At 40.7% G+C, this 18,935-nt stretch overlaps 2 protein-coding genes across 2 annotated transcripts; both read right to left on the bottom strand.

The window, feature by feature from the left end:
* Positions 1-4,416: 4,416 nt before the first annotated feature.
* On the bottom strand, positions 4,417-7,853 carry spef1 (sperm flagellar 1). Its single transcript, XM_003441109.5, has 7 exons — positions 7,634-7,853; positions 7,371-7,482; positions 6,756-6,903; positions 6,586-6,631; positions 5,531-5,609; positions 5,329-5,434; positions 4,417-4,987 (listed from the first exon to the last, which is right to left on the bottom strand). Exons 1-7 carry the CDS (start codon positions 7,740-7,742, stop codon positions 4,874-4,876), a joined length of 714 nt encoding a protein of 237 aa, XP_003441157.1. The 5' UTR covers positions 7,743-7,853; the 3' UTR covers positions 4,417-4,873.
* Positions 7,854-8,940: 1,087 nt separating this feature from the next.
* Positions 8,941-17,097, bottom strand: adam8a (ADAM metallopeptidase domain 8a). The gene is made up of 25 exons (XM_013269034.3): positions 16,921-17,097; positions 16,681-16,802; positions 16,504-16,577; positions 16,328-16,406; positions 15,575-15,651; positions 15,022-15,250; positions 14,326-14,403; positions 14,136-14,204; positions 13,578-13,747; positions 13,409-13,490; positions 13,182-13,324; positions 12,903-13,080; positions 12,718-12,807; positions 12,369-12,564; positions 12,191-12,272; positions 11,922-12,102; positions 11,752-11,838; positions 11,582-11,666; positions 11,136-11,247; positions 10,824-11,022; positions 10,576-10,623; positions 10,442-10,498; positions 10,241-10,291; positions 10,053-10,133; positions 8,941-9,800 (listed from the first exon to the last, which is right to left on the bottom strand). The coding sequence occupies exons 1-25, from the start codon at positions 16,964-16,966 to the stop codon at positions 9,756-9,758; spliced, it is 2,661 nt and encodes an 886-aa protein (XP_013124488.1). The 5' UTR covers positions 16,967-17,097; the 3' UTR covers positions 8,941-9,755.
* Positions 17,098-18,935: the final 1,838 nt, after the last annotated feature.

Below are 18,935 nucleotides of genomic sequence, written 5' to 3'. Positions count from 1 at the left end.
TGCCATGGTAGATGAGTCACTTGGTTTGAATACTAGCAGAGTGGCAGACTTGATCAAAAGAATAAATGAAAGGATAAAGACCCCAGTGACCCATTGAATATGTGTCAGTTTGTATATTTCCAAAAGTTATGTATGTATAGAAGTAAAATCAATCATGAGCTTGTACAAACTTTAGAAACACCTTTATTTTATGGGCTAAGTTACAGAAGGAAACTCAGATTTCCCTTACTATTTTGTGACACAGAACTACACATGCACACTGAAATATATTTGCATCTTAACTGCAGCACAAGTGCCTCAAATCTCACTGTTGTTTTATTTATGTCCTTTTTTTCTCCAATGTTTTCCACAAGTGACATTATATATTGTATCTACAGGTTTTCTATAGGTTTACAAATTGATAGATATACCAACCCACATTTGAGCCTGTGCATAATCGGCATGATTTATATCCCACCACATATTCTAATAAAAGGAATTTATATGATGTGCGACTGTATCTTAGCTTTTTGTTTTATTTCAAAGGCTGGGTGGTTGTGGAAAAATGAGCACGACTCAGTGAACACACTGAATATATAAACACGATCCATCACACAGTCCTTGTTGTTCTAACCCACATAATGTCTTGTAAACACTCCAAAAACAGATCTCTGTGTGTGTGAGAGTGTGTGTCTGTTGAGTTTGTAAAGTGGTCATCTGAAGAAAATAAAACCCGCTCTTCCCTCAGCACAGCCAGTCAGCTGTTCACAAATGCTTTCCAGGAAGCATTTAAAGTGTGTGTCAGTCCATGTGACCAGTGCCTGAGTGACCAGATGAGGGATGGCTTCCTCTTGTGACCTCTCAGCCCTCATGGACCCTGGTATCCTCTCACAGCCAAACCAGTGGTTTCTGGGGGAGGGGTTTAGCTTTTGTTTGACCCAGATAAACTTTTTTCCCCCACTTTTGATAAGATTTTAAAGATATATGATCATATTGAGTGTTTTTGGGTTTAAATAAACTTCACTCCTCATTGATTACAAAGGGAATTTGTTGTTTTCTTTGTGTTTTGGCCTGTGCTTATAGTAATGGGTGGTCTTATTACTTCTTGCCATTTGCGCAATTCCAGCCAGTCCTCTCTCTTAGGAAGTGAGGCTATGGTCAGGTTTTTTTCCCTTTCCTGGCTGAACCAGCGCTTTTCCTTTTGTTGATTTTCATCAGATCCTGGATGATCCATCTTGCGTTGACTTCATCCTGGATGTGTCCCCAGATACAGAAAGGTGTGGTCCCTCATCTCTGAGTAAATCTAGTTCCCAAACAGCAGGGTGATACTCAGTGTGATTCATCAGCGGCAGGCAGCTCTTTTATCAAAAGCAGCTCTGTTCTTCAGTTTTCCCTCACATTCTTATCCACTGTATGTATTAAAAGGAGTATTAACTTTGCTATTTCCTATCACTTATCACTGTCTGAGTTTCTATGGAGACCCTGGTAATTTCTAAAGTCTGCTATACAATTAGGGCTCTTCTGTGGCTATGAATAGAGCTCTGTTTTGGGAAAATAACCCAAGAGATCATCAGGATTACTGTGTTTAAGACGCCAACATTGCTTGGTAAAACAGGTCTGCTTAATTTGTTTGCTTTTAAATTGGTCAAATAGTTGACTTTTGAGGGAAAAGGAAGGGAGAAATGGAAGCTAAGTTCTTTAGTTAACTCAGCAAACACGGTTTTTAATGCTTGCTGCTGCAGCCATCTTAACTCTTACAATCTTCAGTTTTTTCCACATGCTACAAACAGTGGATCAAGAGTTCCTGATAGCAAGTAGTAGGTACAGGGTACAAAGATGTGAACTTACATCATATAAAACTATGAAACCAAAACTCTCCTCTGAATAAAATCATATGAAATGCTAAAAACAAAACAGGGAATTATCAAGCAAAGCGGAGTTGAAATGTCAAGTTATTATTCCAAATTTTAAGGTACTTCTAAGTAAGTTGAAATTTCAAGATGCTAACCCAAAAGTTTGACCTGCTTAAAAAATAAATAGATAAATAAAAATAAATCAGTGGCAGAAACAAACCTCCATAGAGAGTAAATATACAAGTACCAGCAAAATAGGAAAACTCAACAAGTAGTTAACGACCAGCCATAAAAAGTGCAAGCACAAGATTTCATGTAAAAAGGAATTTTACATGAAATCTTGGCTTCAACTTTCAAATATGTGACATAAAATCAGAATTGAAACATGGGGGCATGGAGTTTGAAAGAAGAGGGCATTGTTCAGGCAGAGATGACGTGCTTGACTCATACAAGGGATATAAAAAAACTGGGCTATTGGCGCCTCTGTAACTTTGGTTGATTGGATTATTTATATACATTTTATATATATTCTTATATATATATGTTGAAATCTTAGCACGAACCTTATATAAAATTGATTGTTGGTATCTGTTTAGAACTCTTCATGGCATAGATTCAGAGGATTTGGAAGTATGTCTCAGAGCTTTTGGTCCATACTGACATGATAGCATCACACAGTTTTGTCTGCTGCACATCCATGATGAAAATCTCATGTGTTGCACAGCATCACAAAGGTACAAATGTACATGTCAGATATTTTTTTTTTAGATATTTTAACTATTGTGATTGAAAGAAATGTATTACAGTAAAAAAAAAAAATCTAAATTATTATAAAATATAATTTGAATTATATTTTTTTAACATCTGTCCTTTGTATTAGACTTTGGGTCTTGCTTAACCACAGTGATGTAATGATGCTGTTTTCATCTTCCTGTGGATTTCTGGTAAAAATTAATTTTTGTCTCATGAACATGAAATAGATGAGGTAAGCACATCTGAACACTAAAAACATTGTTTTAAGAAATAACTTCCCACAGTCAAGCTTTTGATTAGCTGTGCTGTAAATGTAGATCACGTCAGCCACTGCTCACAGTGATCGAGCATGTTATGAGATCAGGAAAGGGTTTTACTTAGAACTGTGGAACGGGGGAAATCATCTGCTCATCTATGTTTAAGAGAGGTCCTTATTAAAGACACCTGGTATGGTCTTCTGCTGCTGTAGCCTATCTGCTTCAAGATTAGACATGATGTGCATTCAGACATGCTCTTCAACATACCTTGGTTGCAATGAGTGATTATTTGAGTTGCTGTTGCCTTCTTATCAGCTCAAAGAAGTCTGGCCATTCTCCTCTGACCTCTGGGATAAACAAGGCATTTTTGCCCAGAGAACTGCTGCTCACAAAATGTTTTCTCTTTTTCAGAGCATTCTCTGTAAACCCTAGAGATGGTTGTTTGGGAAAATCCCAGTACATCAGCAGTTTCTGAAATCCTCAGATCAGCCCATCTGGCACCAGCAACAATGTTACATTCAGATTCTCTTAAATCAACTTTCTTCACCATTCTGATGCTCAGTTTGAACTTCGGCTTGAGTTCCTGCCATGTGATTGGCTGATTAGATATTTATTTAACCAGCAGTTGAACAGAAGTACCTAATGAAGTGAGTATATGTACTGGTTGTCAGGTAAACAGGGACATTTTCATATAGTGTGGTCCGGCAGCAGAACCACTTTAACTGAGTGTGATTGTGACTCATCACATATATTGTGTCACACTGAGTCAGATGTTTTCCATTGTTAGACGTAATTTACCAAAAATAAATCAATAATTCATTAATTTAAATACATGCATTTGTTAAGTGGCTCCACAGTGTAGTGGTATATAAGCTAATGGATCCCAGGAGGAGAAACATATCCCTTTAAGGTTGCATCAAGAAGTATCCAGTGTAGATATGCATGCAGAGCTACCTGCAGTGGCGACCCCTTGTGAAAAAAGGAGTAATTAAAATCTAAATCTAAAATAAGTGTAACTGTAAACTCATTAGGTGTTTGTTTTTCTCAGTCATTAATTGATTGATAATGATGATTAATGAGATGGCATGATTGTGAGCACAACAGTCACATTAGCAGGCAGCTGGAGATGATCAGCTGCTCCTGGTACAGCTACAGGTCACATGCCTCTCACTCCAACAAAGCCCAGATAAAGTAAAACAATGAGGGACATCTCTCTCTTATTTGGCACTACAGAAAAACCTCAAGAAAGTGAAATGAACTTTATATCTGAAAAGCAGACGTTGGGCTGCGGTCTGCTGCTGCTGTGTCACGACTTCGTCAATGCTCCTGACTTTGATGTCACAGTAATTCTAAAAAAAAAAAATGCTCGATAAAGTGGAAGTGAGGCTATTAACTAAGTTCTGGTTAAATAAGGTCAGGTTTTCACACTTACACAAAAGCAGGAAACTTACCAAAAATGAGTGAAGGAAGGAAGTGGCTGCCACCAAATGCAACACCTTATATAGTTTTGTTTTGCTGGCTTTAACCCACTACTTGGCTTATTTAAAACACTGCCGTCTTATTTAGTGAGATAATTGTGAATGGGGATTTGTGGCTTTATTTAGAAGCTGACAGTCAGAAATTATGGGCTGTTAAAAGAAGCCCAGATATACCTTTCACAAAGAAGCAACTATTTACATTCAACAAGTCATGATTTCATATAAAAGGGTCATGAAGCATAAACACAGAAGATTCTAGATATAAGGCAGTGGATCATGTTATTAAAGAAAGAAAAGGAGACATTTCTGCATCTTGAAGTGTGTACATTTTATGTTCTGAGATAAAATCCCCTTTTTTCTTTTTCAAAACAGGGATTTAAAAAGTTCACATCTGGAATCCCCCGTGTGCATTTCAACAGATGTGACAGTTTTAGCTGGTGGGATTAGATAAGATGATCATTTGCCTTAACTAATATTTCTTTTTAACAAAATACAGGTTTATATATCAGAACTGCTACAGACATTTCTCTGTTTGTATAGTTTCACAGCTGCTTCAGTGTGTGTTGCCTCTTGCTTTGTACGTCTCCAGATGCTGTGTCAGATCTTGAATACGGACATCCTTCAAGTGAACCAGATGTTCCAGCTTGTTCACTTTCATCTGGAGGATCTGCAAACATACACGACCAAGAAAACCAAGAAAAGAAAAAGAAAAAAGGGATGAGGTTAAAGGGAGGATATTTCTTTGAAGGCTTCTGAAAACTTCATTGTGTGGTGAAAGGAGAAGTTGCACGTTTGTGTCATCCTTCTACTTCTCTCGAAACATGCAGATGTGACCACAGATGGAAAAGAAAAATAAGGGTTATATCCGCTGAGCAGATACTGACTCACTCGCCACTGCTGACACAGGGTATTACACTCCTAAATATCTTTCTCCATCTCACACACACACAGACACACACTTTAGCAGAGTGTTTCCTGCATTCATGCATGTCTGCATGCAGACTTTACCTCCACAGTCTCCATCAAAGACATAATTGCTTTTTCCTTTTCCTTCAGCATTTGTTGGAAAGCAGGATCCATGTCTGAGTAAAACTTTACTGCACGCTCCACTTTACTGTACCGTAAAAAAAGAATGCACACGCTATTATTTTTGTTTTAAATGTTCTTGCGATTCATTGCATTATAATTAAAAGCAGTGTTTTGGTCATACCTGTTTTTCTGCCTGTTCTTTTCATCTTTTTTCAATTCCTCCAGCTGAGTTAGAAGTCTTATCTCAGTCTGCTGAATTTCTGAAGAAAAAAAAGTGTCTTGTTTTACAAACTATGATGTGAACAAAACACAATGACTGAAAAAATCTATACAGCTGAGTAAAAGAGATAAGGCTTGGTGGCAGAAAGGATGATGAGCAATAGCAGAAAGAGGGTGAAACACTGAAGTAAGATTACTAGATAAAGGAACAAAAATATCAGGCTTTAAGTCAACGGTGCTGAGCTCAGGCCAGCGATAAGAGCCATGTGGAAACTGATACGAGAACCTGAGTCATGTGTCTGATAGCGGGAACGAGTGTAGACGGAAGAGGAAAGAGCAGAGGGTGGAGGCACTGGCCAGCTTTAATAGGGACGGATGAGGTGTGGGAAACAAGTTCACTACTTTAGGGTGGTGGAATTTCTTTCTAATCAGTTCTCCCCGATTCCTTCAAATGGACGTTTCTTTGTGTTTCTGATTGGTCACTGCTATCTCTGGGATAGATTACACTTAACTTGGGCCTGAGAAGATCTTGGAGACGCTTCATTTCAGTGACAAAAACAGTGATGAACAGTCACTAAACTGCTCCCTTAAACAAAAACAAAAAAAAGAGGGGGAAAAAAAACACCTTCCTGATTGCTGAATATGCTGACTCGGTGTTTGGGAGCTGACAAGCAGATATAGCAGCATTAACAAAAAAAAGTCTAAAATAACACCAAACTCACTTCCTGTGCTAAATAAAGCACATCTTAGCTTCAGTTTTGTTTGGCTTCAGTTAAATAAAAAAACAACTGTTTCAGCTGATATTCTGCACAACCTACACTATCATTATGACACATGCTGCAACATGCATAAGGCCAATACAAAGTCATTGCATTTATCCTAATTCAGCTGTTTTATTTCCATAATCTACTTAATGTTACTGACTTCATCACAGTTTGTAACTTCCAGCAACGCCTACATCACTATCGTGTGATGTGATGCACAGCCAAATATGGCATCAAATGCAGAAGACTGTACCTTCATGAGGTTTCTCCTCATTCCTGGTGTCATAATACTCCATATCCTAAATTGATAAAACAAAATATATATCCACTGTGGTTAGATTAACACGGACAAGCATGCAGTAATTCATATTTTGCATTCAAATAGACAAAAAAATGACATATACAGTGTGTGTCACTACACACCAGTATGTTGTTGGGGGTGTACTCCAGTTTCTTGTCTATCTTCTCCCTGAGGGTGCTCAGGACAGGCACTATTGCTCCTGTGGTGCTCTGTGCAATTTTCTTCAGTGTCTCCTCAGGCACATGGAAGTCCAGCTTGGAAAATACCTTCCTATCCTCAGATAAATAAAAACACATGTTTCTAATACCTAGAACTATGCACAGTAGTATCAGCAGACTCAGTGTGATTTAACTGATGAGACACAACATGGGAGCCAAACGTTTTCAGCAAATTCCCATAAATCTGACGCTGGCTTTGTGCCATATCAGTGGCGAGGGATGGAGTGAGTGGGTGTAAGTCAGATTTGTCCGCAGGACCAGATGTGGAGGCCCAGGAATAATTTTATTTGGATGGGAAAAACATTAGGCAATGTCTGTCATTCCTAATAAGAGATATTAATTAGCCATCTAGCTTTTTTGTAGCCTGTGTACAAGTTTTTGTGGCAGGCTGTTAAAATGTGATGTTTTTCAGCTGTGGAGAATGTTTTTCTGTGGATGGGCTGTAGTCCACCAGATTCAGAAGAATCACACACACACACAAACACAAACACACACACATATAAAACAGTGATGTCTTGCCTGTTGAGCAGGTTCCAGTTGCTGAGCTTCTGTTGTGTGGAGTTTGCAGAAACATAGTTGTGCAGATCAACAAGCTTGGGGAAGAAATATTTTACCACCTCAGCAGCCATCACTAAGGTTCAAAGAGAAACTTAGTCAGTTCACAAATAAATAAAATTACCGTAGCTGGAGACATGGAGCTATGCAGATCATATTACTCCTGCTGTTACTGCTTGATTGTTTGGTTAGCAGCTCCCTGAGGACTGCTTAGCCACCTTTACTACCTGCGTCGCTGAAGTCTCTTGTGATGTGTCTTTTGGGCCGGGACAGAGGTATCTTATCTATCCACGCAAACAGGTCCTGTAGTTCCTCTTCGTTTAGTTCTCGTTCCATTATTTATAAAATTACAGTCGTTTCTGAACAATTAAAACAGTCTTGATGAGCTAGCCTATAGCTTCAGCCCACCTCAGGTTGTTTGAAGCGTTGCTAGGCGATCAGCTGTTAAAGGGCCAGTTCAACCCCAAATCAAAAATATAGATTTGTTTCCCTTTTGGCCCATCTTTGAGGGATTTGGGGTTTTAGGGAGTTGCAAAGTCTTTCATTTATAATGTTGTATTGTTATCGGCCTTCTCTTGAATACATGCACTCAATACATGCACTTGTGTTGCTCTGGTGCTCAAAGCATCTAAAATTAAGCGCGAGATCTTGCAGACATCATGACCCCCAAATCTACCCTTGAGGAGAGGCTCCTGGTAGTAATGGTAACCCCTTCATCTGGAGCAAACTCACCCTGAATGCTTTAGCCGTTTCTCTCCTTCTCCATATCCATTCTTCTCTCTCCCATCATTTTGGAAGAAGTTCGTCTTGGTTTTGTCTTTCCATTGTTTTCTGTGACGCTTTTAGTTGGTTTGTGGGAAACTCGAATCTGGCCTTTATATTCTTGAGTGTAACCAGTGGTCTGCACCTCGTTGTAAACTCTCTGTATTTCATTTGAAGAAGGCATCTCTTTATTGCAGACCTTGACAATGATACAACTCCTCCAGAGTGTTCGCCATCTTTTGTAGTCAAGTTCTTGTAGGTTTTCTCTCCATGACCATGGAATAACTATGTCATCATGCACCTTAATTCTCTTCTGTGGTATTTCAGCTCTGTTGGCGTGGCTGAGTTGATGAGTGCATTCACGCTTTTCATGTGTCAGATTTGACTTTTTTCTTTTTCTTTTCTCCTTGATAGGTTTGTTTTGGCTTTTAAGCTGAAGGCAATCAATGTCTCCTTGGACTCTGAAAATGGGGAACTGTATAAAAATGACTATAACTTAAAGAGTTAATGCAATGGTTTCTTAAAAATCCCTTTGAATTAAAGCTAAAAGTCTGGACTCCATTCACATGTTGATGTGAATGGAGTCATTGTTTAGGTTTTGCAGGGAAAAACTACAGAATCAATCTATTTTTTTCCCCAACAAATTATAGACCTAATTGAGTTTTGCTCTCACATTAGGACAGAGCAAAAATATCAACAGAGAGTCACAGACGTTAATGTGAATACCTTCTGGATCATCTGGATATAAAGACAGAGAAAAGTGACAGAAACACTGTGTGTGATGGATCGCGTTTATTGCAAGCCAATAAATTAGAACATTCAGAACTGAAAGATTTAAAGACAAATCGAGGCTGAATCCTCATCATTGGTTTTATGAGTGAAGGGACTTTGTGATCATGTCTGCTGCATAGAATAATCAATATCCTTTGACATTTATCAGGTCAGCACGCAAAATAAAATGTACTGGTACATGTAGATACATGTACTGGTTCAGTTGCACAAAGTCAAGCATAGACAGGTCAGTACAAAGAGTTTTTAAAAAATTACAAGAAAAGACCTTCTTCAATTAAAAAAATCTACCTGTAAAGTGCTCATGCCACATTTTGAAATCCCTTAACAACCATATTTCCGAGAGATGCAGTACCAAAAAAAAATGTGAGGGAAAAGGAACAGTTACAGCATTGATAGTGCAGTTACCTTATAAAATCTTCACATATCCCAGGATTTAGGCAAAAAACAAACAAACCCAAAAACCAAATGTTTCCCTTTAAAAAGACTAAAATAAACGAAACAATCGTCATGGCAGCAGAGCCATTTGTCATTCATAAAGCACAGAATGTGAGTCTGCTGATCATTACTTCAGGTTTTCATTAACATACTGAAGGTCTACATAAGCAGTGGTAATCCTCAAGGAGACCACAAAAGCTGCGTCGCTTAACAAAGCCGATTCTTCAGCGGATCCTGTTTCTACTTTAAAACAGACGAGCGTCTCCAGACAGGATCTTCTTGGTCCTTTTAGGTGAGATAAAAACAATGTCCTCTGTCAGAGGATTTCAGTGTTTACACCTCGATGAATTAGTCCCACTGTCATCTGGGCCTGCTGGGAGGCATCAGGGCAGCCCTCCCTCCGAGCTAGGGGAGCAAATAAATAGTATTAGCACACATACTTGGGATGAGACATTTTCATTCTCCAAACTTGGTCTTGGTCTGTTTATTTCCCCATGTTAGTGCCTCACCAACTCAGTGGTGGTCAGGAGAAGTTTATATGCTTACTGATTCACTGACTGCTTGTTCATTACACTGCTATGCTAGGACAGAGCCAAAAACCACAGACATCTTCATAAACGTGATAGCTTCTGAGAATGTCTGAGTCTGAATACATACCAGCTGAGTGTGAGGCAATGAAGACAGGACTGCAGAGGGCTTTGGCTTCGCTGGAGGCATTGGGGGCTTTGGTTTCATGGTCTGAGAGACAAAACAGTTCATGTTTCAAAGAAGCAGCAAACGCAAGCACTGTTAAATGTGTATACGCAAATAATGAGTTTGATTAAGTGGTTTTTAACGTTATTTACCGGCTTTGTTGTGAGTGGTGGCAGAGGTCTCGATGGAGGCAGTGGCTTACTCTGAAAAAAAGAGAAAAAAAGTATATTTAAGACCAGAATAATGACACTAAAATAACAATTTTTAAAAATAATTACTTTTTTTTTTTTTTTTTTTTTTAATTTATTTTTTAAATTACTGCTTCAAAAGACAATGAAGACATGCAGTTTTACCTCAGTAAAGACTGGCTTTCTTGAAACAGCTGGAGCCTGCGTGAATGGCTTTATAGCCTAAATAAAAACATTTATTTACTAGTTGAAACATATAAATAACATTTAAATGAAGCTGGAACAGGAGGTCAGATTACCTGCTGAAACACTGATGGCTGGGGTACGGCTGCTGCTTTCTTGGGCGGCTGTAAAGGGAGAAAATAGAAATGAGCGAAGTCTAAAATTTTATTTTTTAAGCCTTATTCCTCACTAGTTTTTGCAGTTTGACTAAACTATAAGTCTGTTTATGATTTGAATTTGGTCCAATAACACAGGCCAAAATCTACTGCCTCAGCATATTACGACACTCTGGTGGCAAATCTGCTACATCACAGAGGGTGCTCACCTCTGGAGCTGCTCGGCTGGGCTTTAGTGCTCCAGTCTGTGGTCTGGTAGGAGCAGAGAAGAGCGGTTTACATGCTTGAGTGGCCGACGACTCCAAAAATTTAGGCTGGCTGATTTGTGCTGATCCAAGAGGAGGCCTGCGTCGTTCGCTGCTCGACCGAAACAACGGGTTGAACTGTCCCGCGGAAGATGGGAGGTATCTGCAAGGAAATATGCACAATTGCTCTAAAGAAACTCTGACAAGCTTATAAAGTTTTATTTACTTATTGTGGTGATCCAAAAGCTAAAAGAGAGGTGGAGCTCCTTTCTGTACCTCTTCGCAGGCTGTCTCTTTCTGACGTACCACATCAAACTCCCGATAACCACGAGCAAAAGCAGAAGTAAGCCAGTCACCAGTGACACTATGAACTTAACCAGGCCTGACTCTGTACACGAACACAATTACACAACAGATTAGGCCAATGAGCTTTTATTGCCCAAGGATGAGCAAATAACAACATACGTCACTCCCCTCAGGAAGCAAAATCCTCTGTAACATAATTAGGGCGCATGTACACACTAATGAGGAAATGCCACTGCATCAGTGTCCGCTTGTATTCATCAGAACAGAGCACGATTGTTTTAAGGCCCATGAGAAATTCAATCCAAGTATTGCAACTCAGTGGAAAACAGAGCATAAGAGTCATGTGTAAATCATGGTTATTAAAAGGTCAGGGAGAAGCGAGCTATCAGTGGGTGTATGTCAGGATAGTAGAGTACCTTGAGGCAGCTCGGACTGCTCCACATCACAGAAAGGTGGCGCCCAGCCAGGATCGCAGTGACACTTGCTCTCATGATTGCAGACCTGTAAGAGATCCCACTCATAGTAAGCATGTTGTGTTGCCATAAATCCGAAGTGCTTTACAGTGCCGAGGATCTAAAGTTCTCACCCCATGGTTGTTGCATTTGGCAGAGCAGTCATTTCTACCATACGTTTTTATGTTTTTTATCTCTTGACACTGTTGATTGTAGCATACCTAAAAGACACACAAAGACTTTGCAGGAATCTGCAGCGCATGGATGTTTTCTTCATGTTAGCTACAAAGAGCAGCTTTCTCACCATGTTGTTGCCGCACTTAGTGCCAGTAGGTACCATGCCCAGATCTTCGGGGTAGTTATCTTCAGGGTTCATAGTTGCCACATTGCACATGTCTCCATTTTCTACTTTGTAAAAGGACTTCCTGGATGTCACGGGGAACTCCCATCCGCCGGAACAAAAAAGTGTACCACAGGACTGATCTCTATAACCGAAAACCACAAGGGAAAGTTTCAAGAACAAACAGTACCACGAAGTGAATATGTGCCATTGTAGAGTTTTGGATTGCATACCGGCCTGGGCATCTCTGGTTAAAGTGTGTCTTTCTGCAGTTTCCATGCTGATAGAAACAAGCATCTGAAGCGACTTCAGCATCTGAAAATAATCACAGCAAAAAATACAGCTCGATGAGTCTTGATTATTAAGAATGAAGCACATCTGAAGCAAACTGTGATTCACTAGTTTCTTAACCTGGTCCCCAAAGCCTCTTGCAGTGATCCCGGCGTGAAGGGCACATTCCATTGTAGCAGTACCCTGTTCCATGGTTACATAGCAGGCCATTCTGGGTGTAGGCGTCAGTAGGACAGACAGAAGAGAAGCCGGTGCAATATTCTGCCAGGTCGCAGTCTCCTGCTTTCGGTCGGCAGACGCTGCCTGTCGGTTTCAGCTGCGGAGCGGAGAGGAACACAGATGGTGATGTACCGACTACTAAAATACACGCACTCACACATAAGCAGCCAGACGGCACAGTCAGACTGTGTCGTGTTATATAGTAACATAATTAGTATCAGTGTGACTTCACACAGTGAGTAGTACTTACTTGGCAGTTGTGGCAGCACTCTCCCTCTGCACACTGGGCTCCTGCATTCAGTTTGCAGGTGGTGGCGTTGCAGCAGGGATTCGTGCATTCCTGGCAGGCATACAGAGGCATGCACATCTCAGTCATCTTTGTGTGTTTCAGTAATGGGAGTTTGAGTATACAAAATGAGCGTGATATGCACAAACCTTCACCGTGCCGCAGTCGCACTCCTCTCCAGGCTCTAAGAAGGCATTTCCACACACGGGGCCCCCATAAACTCGAGCGGTGGAAGGAGTATTGAGCAGACATGCCGGGTTGATCTCCTCCAAGAACTTGCTGAGCTGCTGCCGACTGCAGCTGCTGAACAGCTCCGGATACTTCAAGCTAGAGGAGGAGGACGAAAATAAGACCATATCAGATGTTTTTCCTTCGAGGGTCTGCACATAGGAGGGCGTTCATGTGCACAGGTGCAAAGCTGAGCTTACCCAACGCTCTCTGACATGATGCAGCCTTTTTTTGACACAGAAGTGCCACAGACACAGTCTTCAGTGTCGTGGGACAAGCCCAGGTTGTGACCCATCTCATGCGCAATGGTGGAAGCCACTCCAATTGCGTTAGTGTTATGGTCCTGTGTGACATTTAATTCACAAACATTTAATTTCCACATCTTTCCACTTTTAATTAAAGCAAGTTTACATTGAAACATGACTACCTCATTGACAGCTCCAGAGTTAGAGGTGCACATAGCATTGGTGTTTGCTAAGCCTACAGTGGAGCCATCAAAATCCACAGCTCTGAAAGGAGAAGAGGCAAAATGTTTACAAATTATCTCATCATTTTTTAAATAGGTTTAGTGAGCAGTAGAAAGAGCAACATCTTACGTTATGAACTGCGCATTGTCATGTTTGGTCCTCGGCAGAAGGTGCTGCTGACGCCACTCAAGGAAGCGACGGAGCGTGACCTCAGGGTTAGTGCTGACCTGTATCTGATCTCTGTATGACCAAATATCCAGGCCGACGAGCATCACACGAATGCCCACAGGGCGATAGAGCTGAAACAGAGCAGCGCGGTGAGCGAAATCAGCTGAAATCAGCATTTGCAAAACCACAAAATGCTTCAAGCAGCAGATTTTATAATTGAGCAACAGGAAGCTAATGTTGGGTCTAGTGCTGCGAGATGATGCATACACGCTGGGAGTATGCAAAGAGAATTGTGGGGTATGTGTGAAAATTTTCAGCGATGGTGTGAAGATTCACAGTTAAAGTTAGATTTCCCACTGTGAGAAAAAAAAAACTTCTCCTTCATTTTACTGGTCAGATTCCAGTCAGTAAAGAACAAAGTATCAGGACACATTTCTTGCGTGAAATCCAAAGTGAAAGTAAAGCTTGAAGACGTGTGGGACACGAAAACACAGAAACAGTGCAGAGACACAAACGTACTTTGTCCACGTGGTTTGCTATTTCAAGCGCTCTTTCCTCTATTGTCTTCTTACTGCCAAACTTCTTATACTGAAAGAAACCATTATTTCACTTAGTATCACATTTAACAACATTACACGAACAAAAGAAGATCTTACACCTCAAAAAGTGTCTTACTTGTGACTAGGCAAAAGAAAAAGTGAGCTCAAACCTCTCTATGGTCAACCACAAGAACCAGCTCCACCGTCCTGGGTCTCTTCGTTCGCGCTGCTTTCTGAGCTCTGCTTTTCTGAGAAACACAAAAGAGACATGATATAACAATGTTGAGCATATGTGTATGTGTACGTGCTTGGTTAGGATTATGTGGTTAAAGGGTGGTTAATGAAAAAAAAAGTTTCACTTCTGGGGTGACTGTGGTTCAGGTGGTAGAGCGGGTTGTCTACCAATCAGAAGCTCCTCCAGTCTGTGTGTCACAGTGTCCTTGGGAGAAACACTGAACCCTGAGTTACCCCAGATGTGAGTGTGAATGAAGTGTGTGTGATAGGGTGAATAAGACTTCTAGTATAAAGCGCTTTGAGTTTTTAAACTTGAATAGAAAGGCACTACATAAGTCCATTTGATGGTTTAAGTGCCTTTAGAGCAGTGTAACAGTGACTTTGTGCTAAAAATTCGCACACTCAGTCACAGGTAATGACCCAAACGTATTAAAAGCGATCTATAACTTCTCTCTGTTGTGTTTCCCTTTCTTCTTAGATCCTTATGATGATAGAAAATTACTGATATTTTTGTATTGTCCTGTATCTGCTGTATCTGTATCATGCTTTTTTTTTCTTTTTTTTTTTGCACAAATCTATGAAATGTGAGACAACACCATAAATCTGGATGTGTCCATCTTGTGTGTCTTTACCAGACTGGCGAGCCGGAACAGTCCAGACGGACGAGCTACATGATCATAGAAAGTGGTCGTGTTTCCATGGGAACAGAGGCTCCTCTTCCTTCTCAGGTGTTTGTAGTTGTAAACAGCATGAAGACCCTCATCGCTGTGAGTGTCGGAGCTCTGGCCGTCGTCCTGCTGTCCTGCCTCGGTACCAAGAGGCTCAATGAGGTACGTCTGGTCCCGGAGGCGCACAAACCCCCTACAGAGGTGAAAAAGGCAAACTTTTCAGCATGTCTGGTTCTCAAACGTCAACTTTCCTCTTTAATGACAGTAACAGAAGGGTTAATGAGAGAAGCCTGCATGCAAGGAGCACGAGTTACTGTGCATGCAGTCTTGATGATCTTTGGGAGGGATGCTGATCTTCCCTTTAGTTTGGGCGTGCTGGCCATGAGTCATAGACGAAGTCTTACCGTAACATAGCATCATGGTTTTTATGAAATTTGGGCACCCCTTCACGGAAAGAAACCTTATTGTAATTAGAGGTAAAAGATGAAAGAAAAAAATTATAGCCAGCATTACTCACTTTATTCCTGAGCAGAGTCCAATGCTGGCAGAGGAGTCCTCCACTCCCACGATGTGTCCGTGGTAGTAGCAGTGAACCTGAACAGACAGCCATCATTTGTACCAGAATTAATAATGACATTTGGGAATTTTTAATTTCCCAGATATCCCAGTGTGGTCTGGATGCTAATCTTAACCTTATATGTCATTTCCACTTCCTCCTGTTTCTTCCTGCTGCATGTGTGTCTGTGGTCATAAACAGGAACTTTGCCATTGAGAAACTCTTTTTTTATGCAATTTGATATTTTGAAACGTGCAAGATGTACTGCACAAAATTGCCCCGGATCTGATATTTGTAGCTGATAATTACAATTTACTGTAAAGTGTCTACTTTAGAAATACATTAACAGTAAGCGTGGATACAAATAAGAGAGCACAAAAGACCTGTTGTCTTTCTTCAGTTCAGAGCTATGATTTTAATATAGTCATAAGATTTATGTTGGTATTTCACAAAAGGAAAAAAATATATATATCCGGTAATGGATGATAAATGTACAAACGCCTCTGAAAGCAGTTGGTGGCACAGGATATCCTGCTTTCATGTGATTCAAGCCTGTGCAGTCAAATACTTATATGGCAATCTATACCAGTAAAAAGGATCTGAGAGAGAATGATTATGGAGTACCATGCTAAGCATCTTGTGCACTTTTACAAAAACAAAATAGACACATTTCCCCAATGGTGTAGACAAATAAAATAATGTAAAGATACATACACTTAGATCTGGAGTGGTTGAGATTTGGTCTCCCTGATCAGAGTAATGTGTCACAGAGAAGGTTTTACCCACTAGATTCCTGAAAAAAGAAAGTGCACAAATTGAGGAACCTGAAAGGTTTAAAAAAGCCTTAGAAAGTAGCTCAAAATCAAACAAGTCATTCAAAGTTTTCTCACTTGTTCTTTTCCAAATGCAGAGTGTGGTTTTGCCCTGCGATCCATATAGAGTACTGCAGTGCATCCGGGTATTTCTGTTCACACACACACACAAGAAGCAGAAGGGACTTAAATTCATTCTTCAGGTAACTTTTTTCTTAATGACCTGCTTCAACAGCACAGAAGAGTGAGTGTTACCTTGTGTGTAGCAGCAGCAGCAGCATCATCATTAAAAAGAGATGAGTCCTTCAGCCTCTGAGGTATCACTGTTTGGTACTTTATGACATGAGGTAGAGTCTCTACACTGGCTGTAATTATCCCTGCAAGTGTTAAATGATTTATTAGATAAATAGAAATAAATAAATAAAGAAAGAAAGAAAGAAAGAAAGAAAGAAAGAAAGAAAGAAAGAAAGAAAGAAAGAAGAAATCTTTACATACCCCACGAGGAGAAGAAAATCCATATAAAACATCCAGAACTTGACATGTTGCTCTATCAGACACACTCTGTCATTGTGTGGTTGGCATTCTGAGGGAAATACAGAGGATCCTCAGCTCTCCGCCTCTCTCTCTCTCTCTCTCTCTCTCTCTCACTTCCTCTCTCCCTCGTAATATCCTGTAGCATCTAAATCAGAGCAACCACGAGTCACCACCAGAGACTGTAAAAAAAGAAAAAAGAAATTGTTAAAAAAAAAATTGTCTCCAAATATGTTTTTCAACTCTGTAGTCTGTGATTTATATGAGGGGCTGAACGAGCAGAGTGAAGAAACAGACACGAATAACAGAGGCACTTTAAAAAACCACGCCTGGAAAGTCTGTGAAAGTTATTTCTGCAGTTAACTGAAAAAAAATGCTCTGCCACCAAAGTTTCACCCATCCTAACCACTCTCACAAACTGTTGAGTATCAAAGCTCACTGCTACTGACCGGTCAGAGTTATCTGTCTTAAGCTGTCGGGGCACATTGTTGTATTTGCAGCCATCTAGTGGTAATGTGCTTGAAGCATAGGCTTGAAGTTTAGGGATGTTGATTGGTGACCTGTGTTTTAATGTCTTTATGTCACAACAAAACATATTTAGCGAGCAAAGAGGCTTTACTTTACAGACACAGCGGTGGAGACCCAGCAGCTGATGGCAAAGAATGTAGGAGCATTTTCAAGAACAATGAGCTGGCAACTGACTGGATGCCTTGTGAAGGGAAAACTATGTAGGTCCCACTACTGAAGAGAGATTGCCCTACAATCCAGTGCCCACTGGTATCAGACCAGGGCCCGCTCTGTATGCAGTTCTCTGCATTAGCAGCCTGAGACCTGCCTTTGACTTTTTTATAACAAAGAAGATCTTTTAGCTGATGTGCTCCTATAAAAAGCTGCACGGGAGGCGAAGGTATGAGAATTGGAGGGTGGGTGAGAGTGGAGATGAGAGCCTACCCCAGAATAAAGCTACATGTGGCATGTGGGATGACAAGACTCCAAGTTCTAAGGAGTTAAAAAGGAAAAGGGGTTCACACTCCAACCAACAGAGGAGCTCCAAGGACACGCTGACAACATCTTTACTTCGTTCACCTGTAACATGGTGGACTAATGTTGCCTGTATTAATTCATCTCCTTGTTTGTTTTGGGAAGTTGGCACTGGTTTGGAAGTGGTTTTGTGTGTCACATTTACTGTGAGCCAATGGCTGTGATGGGGTTAGATTAGTGAAAGGCAGGTGTATTTGATTGCACTGATACTAGTCTACTTATAGCCCACACTACAACACTGCTATGATATTTTGTCTCTCTGTGCAGGTATGTCATAGGTTCAGATCTAAGATGACTTGATTCAAATATGTTTAGGATAGATAGTTTGCTGCTCTGTGAATTGTATAATAAAGATGTAGTGATATTGTGTCTCTCTGTGCAGACCAGGGCCTACTATATGCTGCAGCCTAAAGGCAGAGTTGGGTTGCTGAGGCCGGAGTGATTACTGGCCTTCTACTTACAGGGTGGTGGGTCTTGGGAGACAGCTGCTGGTTGACATCTAAAGTGCAACTGAACTGAGGCATTGCTGGCTCTGGCCTTGGACTGTGGGTTTTATCCCTTTTGCAAGTGGGACACTGGACTGTTTTATCCCTTCATTTTTTTGATCATTGTACTAATAAATTATCTTTTAGAATTTTATTGGTTGTTATCTTTTGCGCATGGCTGAGACAGAGACCTAGAATCCGTGTGTGTGTGTTATGCACCTGGCAGAGGAACTCCTCAGATGAAATCTGGCTCTGGTTGGCACATTTAGGGGAAACAACCCAGACCTACCTCCCCCAGCTGCAACAGAGGAAGATTTTGTCTGTCTTTGCCTTCACCAAAACTACCATGGCAGTATCCTACATGCCCGAGTGAGGGTGGAATGTGCTTCTTTAGAGGACAACACACAGGCAACCAACAGTCAGTGATGGGGAGAAGAGGAAGCCTGGACTACA

This window comes from Oreochromis niloticus, linkage group LG13, assembly GCF_001858045.2.
Source record: "Oreochromis niloticus isolate F11D_XX linkage group LG13, O_niloticus_UMD_NMBU, whole genome shotgun sequence".
NCBI classification, from domain to species: domain Eukaryota; kingdom Metazoa; phylum Chordata; class Actinopteri; order Cichliformes; family Cichlidae; genus Oreochromis; species Oreochromis niloticus.
This window is presented reverse-complemented; position numbering and strand designations above follow the sequence as displayed.